Consider the following 12,255-nt stretch of genomic DNA (forward strand, 5'->3'; position numbering starts at 1 on the left):
CTGTGATTGATAGCTTAATTGACACACACACACACACACACACACACACACACACACACACACACAGAGAGAGAGAGAGAGAGAGAGACACACACACACAGAGACACACAGTCCACTTACTACATTTTACATTCTCATCAGTTCTGTGACTCTTATCTGGAACCAGGAAATGTGTGGTATTTTCACTGATAAATGACTACAACGATTCATCGATTATGAAAATTATAATCAATTCAAGAATGTAATTAGATTCTTTATTACACCCAAAATTAAGAGCAAATACATGTCTATAGCACAACCATGTTGGAGACGATGTGGGGCAATAAACGTAGACCATTCCCATGTATTTTGGCTTTGTCCTAAAATTGTACAGTTTTGGGAAAATGTTCATATGGATATTATCAAAATTCTGGGCTATGTATAGTACTGTACTTTGGTAATATGACAGGAGATATTGTGTTAAAAGAAGACAGATATTTGCCCTACAGTCTTGGAACAGTTAACTCAGGATAAGAGTTCAAGAGGAAGGATGTCAAGAGAAATGGGAGAAATGGACAATATTTACATGTCAAGGACAAGAGAATGAAGCACTGAATATGTCACAGGAATAAGTAGGCCTTGTGGAGAAGGTGCAACCCAGACCTTTTCTTTTTTTCTCCTTTATGTGTATGTATGTGTAAAGTATAAAAAAAAATAAAAAAAATAATGATCAATTCATTTTCTGTCAGTCGACTAACTTGGAACGGGGTGTGTGTGTGTGTGTGTGTGTGTGTGTGTGTGTGTGTGTGTGTGTGTGTGTGTGTGTACCTGGTCAGTTTGACAGTGTTGTCCAGTGCAGCAGACAGCAGCAGGCTGTCGTTCTGTCTGTTGAAGGACAGACCTCTGATCTGTTTACTGTGGATGGGAACGTACTGACAGGCCTTCATGTTCACCAGGCTGACCTTCTTCACCCCACACCCTGAGAGAGAGAGAGAGAGAGGGGGGGGGGGGGGGGGGGGGGGGGGGGGGGGAGAGAGAGAGAGGGGGGGGGGGGGGGGGGACAGAGAGAGACAGACAGAGACAGAGAGAGAGAGAGGGGGGAGAGAGAGAGAGACAGACAGAGACAGAGAGAGAGGGGGAAGAGAGAGAGAGGGGGGAGTGAGAGAGAGAGGCAGAAAGAGAGACAGAGAGAGACAGAGAGACGAGAGAGAGATAATTAATAATATTAATTATTAGTATTACTTGTTATTATTAATTATTAGTAATAAAATATTAGTTAATAATATTGTAATAATTTATGGTATTATACTAATACCATTACTTATTGTTATAATACCTATTTTAATACTGTTTCTTTCTTTGGCAGTATTTCATTTGATTTATATAATTTGTAATATTCATCTGTTTAATTTACTATCAGGACTGATTGTCTTATTTAGTAATGAATCCACTGTTTACAATGTTTCATTGTATCCTTTTTAGTTGTGACACGCTTTGGCAATTTTGTCATTATGACATTGATGCCAATAAAGCAAATTGGGGGGGGGGGGGGGGGGGGGGGGCATCAAGTTTCCTAGAGTCCATTGATCTTTAACAGCAGATTTTAAGGACAGTTCAGTCTGATTGGAGTGTCTGCTCATTTCTTTTCTTCCCTTCCTGTTCTCCATCACTGCAGATGGTTTCACAGCTTTTATCACATTAGCAGATATTTGATATTTTTCCTTCGTCTTAGTAGTTTTTCACAGTAAATATTCTGAAACAAACTCTAAATCTAAAGTCTAAATATTAGGAGTTCCTCCCAGTGAAGAAGAGAGCAGCAGTTTGAATCTAGCTTTAATATCTGTTTCATGTTCCAGACTGTAGCTGGAGGAAGAGTGTGGGAAAAAAGAAAGAAAGAAAGAAAGAGAGAATTAGAGTTGTATTTTCCACGGTGCGTCCCTCCTCAGCCTCCTGTCACCACTAGAGGGCGAGCTGCTGCTGTCAGCTGTTTCAGAGTCAGAGCCATGAACACAAAACTGAGACTTACAATACTACAATTAGCTCCAAACTCACCTGTCACTCACTCACTCACTCACTGACAGACAGACAGACAGACAGACAGACAGACAGAGAGACAGACAGACAGTGACAATCCAATGAATCAGCCTCCAATTCTTTCATCTTGGATTTAAAACTTAACAGTTACTCTCAAGTCATTCAGGAGCAGATTCCAGGCAGAAGGTGCAGAATACAAAAACGTGTATTGTGTGACATGTTTCTTTTCCCAGGCAGCTCTGTACGCACGTCTGGGACCGAAAGCATCAAAAGGAGAGAGAACAAGAGAGAGAGAGCAGCGGAGGTCTCACCGGGCAGCAGTGTGGAGTGGGGAGACGGCTGGGAGACCAGCAGGCAGCTCAGAGCCTCGCAGTACGACAAAACCCTGCAGCCCCCCGCCTGGCACACCAGCACCGCCTTGGAGAAGCCGTACTGTCCCGCCCGGCCGCCGTCCGGCCGCTGGGACGAGCCCGGGAGGAGGGAGGGGGGCGAGGAGGAGGAGGAGGAGGAGGAGGAAGAGGGGGCGGAGCTACGACCCGCCTGGGCCATCAGAGACTTCAGCTCCTAGACAAACGGGAAGAGAACGGGCCGATATAAAGAGCTTCATCCAGAACCTTTAGAGCCTTTACCTGAAGCTGATCGTTTAATATCTGTAAACCCTCGAGGATCCAGACTGTAAACATGTTCTAAAGTTCTCTGTCCTGTTTTGACCGGGAACACAACACATGTTATTTTGTGCCACTATTTAAAAATTTGAAATGGTTTCAAAACAAATGTCCTTGTTAAACTTTGACACAAAGTAGCCTGTGATAAATAGCACAATATGTTTCATCTGAGTATTTGTTATAGTCAAAATAATCCATAAATTACTTCTTTTTTTTTACTCAGAAACGAGTTGTATGAGCTCAGGTCAATGAGGCCTAAGGCTGGGTGATATGGTTGAAATCAATATCATGATAATCATAAGGATTTTTCTCAATATCAATATATATCACGATATGGTTCATGTATGCAAAATCACGTTAAATAATCAAATTAATGTTCATCTCATTGAACCGAATGGTGATGTTAGGTGTGATGTCAAACAAAACTGAAATAATAAAATAATAATTAAAATAATATTCTTACCATACCTCATGTTTTTAAGTAAAATTTGCTTGTCATCATCAGTTCAGACAGCAGAAATGTGTCACGATATTAAAATATCTTCATATCATCACGATATTATTCCACTGAAAGACGATTAACGATAATATTGAATTATCGCCCGGCCCTAATGAGGCCTACAGGCCATAAATAGCAAACAGAAGTTCAAAACTTGTAATGTTCACAAGAACTTAAGTTGATAAAAAGATCTAACACAACATGAGGTGATAATATATGTATTATTATGGATAATATAATCATCATTCTGGACCGGGAACACAGAATGAATGAACAGAAACACAGATCCACCAGCTGGTTTCATGTCACACAGGAGCCAAAACTCTTCATATGTAGAAATATTCAGCGTCGTTTCAGACAGAGCAAACCTGCTTTTCTTTTGAATGTGTTTTCTAAATTGTACCTCTTCTTTTTTTTTTTTTTTTATAAACTTTATAAACAGGTTTCAGTATCATCATGAGGACCTGCAGCTGCTGTCGTAGTTTCCCACACTCGCTGGTCACCACCTGCAGCTGCAGCCTGCACTTGGCTGACTCCAGTTCAGCCTTCCTCCTCAGACTCTGCTCCAGCTCCAGAGACCTGCACACACACACACACACACACACACAGACACACACACACACACACACACACACACACAGACACACACACACAGACACACAGACACACACACAAGTCAAAATTCAGCCTTACTAACAAAACAACCAACGCTTCACCGCTCCAGTATCTGATGTCAGCTTGAGTTGGGACTTCAGTCTTTATGGATTCATCAGAGCCACTTGTTCACTTAAGATACCAATTCAAATTTAACCATCTAATATCTGCAGAAGGTGCAGGGACGGGACAATAAACAATATTTCTATAAATAAATTCTATAAATTTTCATCACCATGACCAAGCTTCGTTTTCGGCGGTGGAAGGTGTGTGGACGGAAGGACAGAACGGAGAAATAAAGATGCTCAGTGTGGACCAGACCTGAGTCAGCTGGTTTCCATCCAGCTATTCTTATGTACATGACACTGCATCACTGATGACATGCAGTTAGAAAAGCTGCAAATTCAAGAAACTTTTCCACAATATCGCAAAAAAACGTTTTGCTTGCTTCATACGTGTTGTTTCTAACATGGCTGTATGACCACATTAGCTGATGCATTAGAATAACATGTGTGTTGTTTCTAACATGTAAAGCTGAATTCATGCTCAGTCACTCCACACTTTCCACATCGCTTCAAATGCCTGAGACAGCTGGAGGGAAACAGATTCTGGTGTTGTGATGCAGACTCTTCATCAGTGAATCAGAGCTGTAATAATAAACAAAATAAAATGAATAAGGGTAAACAGCTGATCGGCCGGTCACTCACTTCTTCATGCTCTCCTGCTCGGAGTTGTCGAGCGCCCGGAGCTTGGGAGCGTACAGCAGAACCACATCAGACCGCTTCGCCTTCTTGTTGCACTGCAAAACCACAGGAAGCCTCGGCGTCACCACAGGAAGTGACATCGTGCCACAGACCGCACGTCGGTTACTTTCACATCAGGGTCGTACACGATTAACCGATCATCGATCATTTCCGTTAAGGATTCAACTGATCGAGCTTATCGATTAACCGATCAAACCGAATGATGTGTGGTCTCGTCTTAAGATGCATCAGCGGGAGATTTAAGTTAAATTATTATTTAAATACTGTGATGAAACAGACACAAATACAAACCTGTCATGTTCTGTCATTCTGATGTTTTTTAGATTAATCGATTAAATTGATTGTTATTTCTGAGGACGATCGATCAAACACATTTCTTAAACCTAATCTGATCTCTATTTTACATTTAGATTTTAGAAAAATAGGCAAATAATTCTGTATACTGCAAAGAAAAGGCTTGGACAAAAAAAGTCTAGTTAAAAAAAAAATAATACAATTGACAACAGACAACAACTAACAACAACTGACAACAACTGACCTTCACCTGAGCGCAGCCAGAATCTTTTTCTCTGTTAGTCACATTTAGATTTTATCCGTTCTGCTGGACTTCAGTTCATAGTTTTACTGTTTGATGCTTCTAGAGCAATTTGACAGAAATGTGTATTTAGTTCTTTCTATGTAACTGTGTCTAGGGATGGGAGGATATAAGATTTTATCTTTTATCGTGATAAAAACACTCAAGATAATTTTATCTTGGTGAATTTCCATTATCGGGATAATCGTGAATATCCTCACATGAGCGTGAGCGTGAATAACAGAGTGACCTGAAAAAGCTGTCTAGCTCACTAACGCACAGTCCTGTTGATTTCCTGATTTATTTTGAATTTCCACTTGGCACAGGGGGAAGCCCACATCTTTCCAGCCAGTCGTCACCATGGCTGGAGGCTCGGCTCGCCCGTTGTTTCCCCCACAAAAAAAAGTTAAATCTGATGTGTGGAAATACTATGGATTCAAAACTAAAGAACAGAGAGATGAGGTGCCCACCTGCCCTCACCTGTTCTATGAAGCAATAAAAATATTTGTTTCTTAACAAAAATGTACGGTAAAGTGATTCCAGCATGTTTTAGTGCCGTTTTAAGAGTTTTAAGCATATTTTGATGATTATCGGGATAATATCCTGAATCGCAATTATTTTGGCCAGGATACTCGTGACATGAAATTTTCTGTCTAACTGTGACTTTACTTTGCTTTCACACACCGCTGTGTGTTGTTGCTCTGTAACTTTAATGTTTGGCTTCAGCACCGACATCAGCCTGACCCTGCTGGTCAGACTGGCCTCAGGCTGGGACCAGAGCCCAGCCTGAGGCCAGTCTGAGCCCAGTCTGACCAGCAGGGCTCAGACTGGGCTCAGGCTGGGACCGCACCGCTGTGGCAAAATTGATAATCCCAATTATTTTGCTAAACATTCTGATCAGGATTATTTGTCTTGCTCCAGGGGAAAAAAAGCAGCAGCAGCAGCTAGAAAGTCTTGTTTTCTCTCTGTTACTCTTATTGTGTCCTTAATTACAAAATTCAAATCATTAATTACTGCTTTATCACTTTGGGGTTGAGCTACGCCCTAAAACAAACCACCGGGCGCCCGCTGAGGCCCGGCGTGACCGTCAGACTCAGACCGGATATGAGGCGTGTGTCGTTTCCAGCGGGACGTCCCGGTGGAGCGTGGATGACCTCTGACCTGCGGACACTTGGCGGCGTGTCCCTGTCCCCGCAGCCAGCGGTCGATGCAGGTGTGACCGAACAGGTGTCCGCAGCGCAGCGTGGCGAGCCGGTGCTCCCCCGCCGCCGTCCACGGCTCGAAGCAGATGCTGCAGGTGTCGCCCTCGCCCTCCTCGCCCTGCGGCGCCGGGACCGGGACCGAGGCCGCCGCCGGGACCGAGGCCGCGGCGGCCGCCTGCGGGGAGAGACGGGACGGTAAACACACAGACACTAAACCTGCTGGGACCGCTGAGAGGAAAAGGTCTTTCTGTTACCTGGAGCTCCAGAGCCTCCGTCCTCCCAGCTGCTGCAGCTGAACTGGAGTCTGAACACACAAAACACAACAGTCAGAACACACACACACACACACACACACACACACTGTATAAACCTGTATGAACCTAGCTAGAACTGGGGTGCTAACAGCCGTTCAGAAGTCCAGTTGTAACCTAACCTAGCGGCTGGTGCATTCTGGGAATCAGCAGCCATGTCTGCCTCTGGACATGAAAATGTTAATTTCCTGCTCTGCTCTAATAACAGACAGTACAGACAGGAAGGGTCTGAACTACAGCCTGAGTGTTAAGTGTTACCGTAATGAACAATGTAGAGGCGCACTAACTTCTTCCTTCTGCTTTCTGCAAAACTCTCGTATCTGAAACTCAAAGGAAATCTCTCTCGCTCTGCTGTCTCTCCCTCACACTTCTCTTTGATCACAGGAATATCTGGTCCATCTATTTTCTGGCTGTTGTGACCTCTGACCCTTCACCTCCTATCTACTGGCTGCTGCTGATCTAGAAACTGAAGCTGATCTGCTGCTGAGCTCAGTGAGTCTGTGGACAGAGAGACCGGAGTGTGAAGAGAAAGCGGCTCAGGCTCACTGCTCGGTTCCTGTGGCCGTGTGTTTTGGACCGGGGGGTCGAGGCGGGGGCTGGGGGGGGCGGGGCCGGGGGCAGGGGGGGCGGGCTCTGCTGCGGCGGGGGGGGCTTCACCCCCCTCCTCCTCCTCCTCGGACTCGCTGACCTCGGTGGTGCTGCCGGACCCGGGCTCGGCGGCGCCGGCGGCCGGAGCGCGGAGCAGGAAGTCCAGGAAACCTCTGGAGGGAGCGGCGGTCTGGCTGGGGTAGTGCACCCTGAGGCCCTGCCTGCACACACACACACACACACACACACACACACACACACACACACACACACAGCGAAACCTTCTGATTAAACTAGGTGTTAGACAGCAGCCACACTGATCCGCCTGTAGTTCATTTCAGTTCATTTCCACTGACAGCTGTCTGTCATTTCCATCTGCTTTGACGGGTTTAAGTTAAATAACATTGGGCGAACTTGTTTAAGGGCTTCTGGTTGGATGATAGTCAACCAGCTGTGTTATTCATAATGAGTACCCCCCCCTCCTCCTCCTCTGGTACCTGACTCTCCGGCGGCGGATCGCTCCCTGTGTTGCTGATGTTGTGGCTGCGGTGCGGCCGCCGCCCGCCGCCCTCTGGCTGAAGGCCCAGGCGGTGGGGAGGCGGGGGGGGGCGCGGCCCGCCGCCTCGCCCTCTTCGTCGTCGTCGTCCACCTCGGTGCTGCTGCCAGAGTCCAGGATAACGGGGGGCGCGTGGGCGTCCCGCGCCGGGCCATCCTGCTCCTGGACCGCGGCGCCGCCAGCTTCCGGCTGCCTGCCGGCTCCGCCCAGCAGCTCCAGGAGGAAGTCCACCTCCATCGGCTCCATCTGCACAGTGGAGATGAACACAGGCCGGTTCATTTACTCTCACAGATTCTGCTCAGGCGGGACAGCGGTTAGCACCGTCGCTGCAGGGTTGCAGGTTCAATTCCCCGTCCTTTCTGTGTAGAGTAAGCTCTTCCAGTCAGCTGGACTGGAGACTCTACACTGTTAGGAAGGGGAGTGTCAGTCTATCTGCCTGGAGACCTGCCTTCCACCCAATGCATGCTGGGAAAGTAAACATACTGAAGAGAAAAAGTTAGCCAGCATGCATCAAACGTGAGGCTGCAGCGACTGGAACCAATTCATCTGGTTCATCAGAAGAACTTCACAGTTCATTAACAGACAGTTTCCCAGTTCTCCAGTTCCACTGAGTCAGTCAGCGGAGCTCCAGCAGACTCAGCACCGACCAGCTGCATACAGACTCAAAGTTACACAACCTGCGTGTTGTGTAACTAGCTAGCGATCAGTTAACGTTATTTAACAGTAGCTGGTTAACAGTCCATCAGCAGTGACCGGTCGCCCTGAGAAACGAGGCTTCGGGCTGTGATCTGTTCATTAAACTTCCTTTGCATCTTGTGAATCTATCTGCTAGCTGTGACGAGCTAACGTTAGCTAACCTGCTGCCGCGGCGGGAAAACAGAACTTCAGACCGGGGTCGGTGAGGCCTAGCACGGGAAGCTAGCTAACATGAACTCCCTCAGTTCACTTCAGTTCAGTTCAGTTCACTGCTTGTTCATTTTAAGTCAGTTTACTGTCATGGCAGCAAACAACAACACAGCCGGAGCGTCACGACAGAAAGATCAACATGTTCACTCTGTTCTGCTCCGGTTACCAAGGACACGGTAGCTACAGGTTAATGAGGTTATCCCGCTATTTACCAACATATTATAATATCGTATATTGCGATTTCTGTAACTTCAAGAAAAATACACTGCTGATGGTGACTTGAACGTTATTTTATGTAAGAAAGCTTGCCTGTAAAGGAAAGGTGTTAGCTTGGTTAGCTCATTAGCGCGGCTAGCTAATCTTGCTAAGCAGCTAGCAGGCTGAGAAACAAACACCAACCTGGAAGTGAAGCTTTAACTGCGGCTGGTTCCACTCGGACAGAGCGCGCGGAGCAGCAGCATGACGCAGGGCGGGGGCACGGGGACGGCTCGGTGCGGCTCGGTGCGGCTCGGTGCGGCTCGGTCTGTCGGTTAGCAGTATTCTCTCCGGTCAGACCGGAGTCGGTTCGTTCAGAAGCGCCGTTGGTTTTCAGTAGCGCTGATTCCCGGGGGCTCGAGGCTCGAATCTCCCGGCGCTAGTTCGCGCGGCCCGCCCCATCCTGCTGCAACGTCATCGGAAAAGATCGTATATTGAGATGATTGAGATGATGAATCACTTCATGGAAAGAAAAGCCCCTAACTATGGAATATATGTTTTTTTTATTTTACTTATTTTTTGTATTTATGTATTTTAGTTTATTTTACCTCACTGTATTTTATATTATATCATCACATTGTGTTAAAGGGTCAGGAGCCAAACAGGATGAGAAACAAGGAGTTAGAGTTCCTCCCGGAGATTTGCTCTCTCTGCTCACTGCTTCCTCCAGCTGGTCTGCCTGTCTGTCTGTCTGTCTGCCTGTCTGTCTCTCTCTCTCTGCCTGTCTGTCTGTCAGTCTGCCTGTCTGTCTGCCTGTCTGTCTGTCTCTGTCTGCCTGTCTCTCTCTCTATCCCTCTCTCTCTGCCTGCCTGTCTGTCTGTCTGTCTGTCTCTGTCTGCCTGTCTCTCTCTCTGTCTCTCTGCCTGCCTGCCTGTCTGTCTGTCTGTCTGTCTGAGCTCCTGCAGCCCTTTAGAGGAACTGTTGAGTCTGTTGAGCAGCATGCAGATGTGTGTTGTGAGGATCAGACTCTGTTGCTAAGCAAACTTTTGTGTTTTGTTTTGTTTATTTGATTTTATTTAACCTTTCTTTAACCAGGAAGTCTCTTGAGATATATTTCTTATAGCAGAGATCTGGCCAAGGCAGCAACAAGTTAAAAACAAATACACATTACACATATCACACATAAAACACACGTGATTTACATCATTTACATTTACATTTACATCATTTACATCTCTGTGTGACACAGCAGTCACACAGAGAGCAGCTGCAGTGTTCCTGACAGATTCCACAACAACAACAACAACAACAACAACAACAACAACATGTTTAAAATGCTTCACTGGGGGCAGAGAGTCCAGTCTGAAGCTGTTCGGTAGTGTTAGGATCTGTCTGTGTGTCTGTCTGTCTATCTCTCTGTCTATCTGTCTATCTCTCTGTCTGTCTCTCTGTCTGTCTGTGTATCTGTCTAGACTGTCATCACAGTGACTGATAGCCTGGTGTCCAGCTCCTATGAATCGCAGTTTTCAGCGCTCTTCGAATGTGCATGGCAATTCATATGAATCGCGGTGTCCAGCCTGGTGTCCTGGGGCTGGACACCAGGCTGGACACCAGGCTGGGCACCAGGCTGGACACCAGGCTGGACACCAGGCTGGGCACAAGGGGCTGGACACCAGGCTGGACACCAGGCTGGACACCAGGCTGGGCACAAGGGGCTGGACACCAGGCTGGACACCAGGCTGGACACCAGGCTGGACACAAGGGGCTGGACACCAGGCTGGACACCAGGCTGGACACCAGGCTAAGCGACTGGAGTACCTGACACCAGATACCCCTTTCATACATGTTGTTCAATAGTCTTCAGTAAAGAGCTGAAACAGTTCAGTAGTTTGTGTTCTTCATGTCTTCAGGTGTCGGTGTGTGCTGATCAGATGCAGATCAGACATGATGCAGATCAGACATGATGCAGATCAGACATGATGCAGATCAGACATGTGACCCCCATCAGTGCAGAAATCCACATCAGTCAAAGGTTCCAGACTCTGCTTCTTCGTATGAACTGAACTGTTGTTTGATGTGTTCTTACTTGTTAAAACATGGGAGGATTTACTGTTTACTGTGCTCATAAACTGATCCACCATGCTTCCTCCCTGCTCACCTGACCTGCCTGCTGTTCCCATTTCCATAAAATCAAAGAAAACACCAACTGCAAGCTGTTAGGAAGCAAATACTCCAACTGCAACCCTGTCATATCTACATTAAATGGCTAGTGATGTAATATTTAGGTAACATTTTATTTATTTATTTATTAGTTTATTTTTCAGGGACAATGCAAAACAAACATTGTAACAGTAACATGATGCAGATTTGTTGCAGATGGGATTTCTAGCCAAGGCTGATGTGTGACCTCTGTCCCTGGTTTGGCTTTTCCACTTAAAAATGGTCATAACATTTCATCATTACCAAAAGTGTATTAGTTAATTGAGCACATAATAAATAGTGATATTCTCATACGTGTGACATGATCATACAAAAATTACAATATTTACATCACATCACAATCATTTTACATGTGTTGTGTAAGTGTGTGTGTGCATGTGTGTATGTTCCCTAATTCATGGCAATATACAGTATGTGTATGTGCATAATGTTTATAGGTGTGTGTGCCCGTGTGCATGCACGTGGTCTAGTGAATGGCTAAATGGCTAGTGATGTAATATTTATGTTAAATGGCTAGTGATGTAATATTTATGTTAAATGGCTAGTGATGCAACATTACTGAATGTAACATTACATCAGCTGACCCAAACTAAAACCACTGGACAGAAACAGATTTGACTTTGCAATAATAAAAGACATCGATCTTGTTCAAAATATTGACATCATCATAATTATTACAGATTTTGTATTTTTATATTAAGTCAAAGCTTAGATTCAAATCTGCCATTGGAATGTAGATGCAGTGGTGGAAAGTAACTAAGTACATTTACTCGAATACTGTACTTAAGTACAATTTTGAGGTACTTGTACTTTACTTGAGTATTACCATTTCATGCTACTTTATACTTCTACTCCACTACATTTCAGAGGGAAATATTGTACTTTTTACTCCACTACCTTTATTTGATAACTTAAGTTACTAGTTACTTTGCAGATTCAGATTATTAATACAAAATATAATCAACTAATAAATTATGATGTATTATTATAGATTACTGTAAGCTACCCAGCAGTATATAAAGTAGTGGAAATCAGCCCCACCTTTTCCAGCTGCAACATTAAAGTGATGCTTACACATTAATGCATCAATAATTATAATTCAATAATA

General features: G+C 45.2%; 1 protein-coding gene across 1 annotated transcript; it reads right to left on the reverse strand.

Moving 5' to 3' along the window:
- Nucleotides 1–800: 800 nt before the first annotated feature.
- Nucleotides 801–9,239, reverse strand: LOC139659225 (E3 ubiquitin-protein ligase rfwd3.S-like; the record flags this gene model as incomplete). Its single annotated transcript, XM_071537438.1, has 8 exons — nt 9,132–9,239; nt 7,768–8,072; nt 7,133–7,491; nt 6,331–6,530; nt 4,539–4,630; nt 3,642–3,756; nt 2,325–2,577; nt 801–958 (listed from the first exon to the last, which is right to left on the reverse strand). Coding segments are annotated over exons 2-8 (1,482 nt in total), but the record flags the coding sequence as incomplete, so codon positions are not given.
- Nucleotides 9,240–12,255: the final 3,016 nt, after the last annotated feature.

The sequence above is a fragment of the Centroberyx affinis genome, unplaced genomic scaffold (genome assembly GCF_046629955.1).
Source record: "Centroberyx affinis isolate AG114_WGS23_722 - 3 ecotype Tasmania unplaced genomic scaffold, CSIRO-AGI_Caff_v1 ptg003047l_1, whole genome shotgun sequence".
NCBI classification, from domain to species: Eukaryota; Metazoa; Chordata; class Actinopteri; order Beryciformes; family Berycidae; genus Centroberyx; species Centroberyx affinis.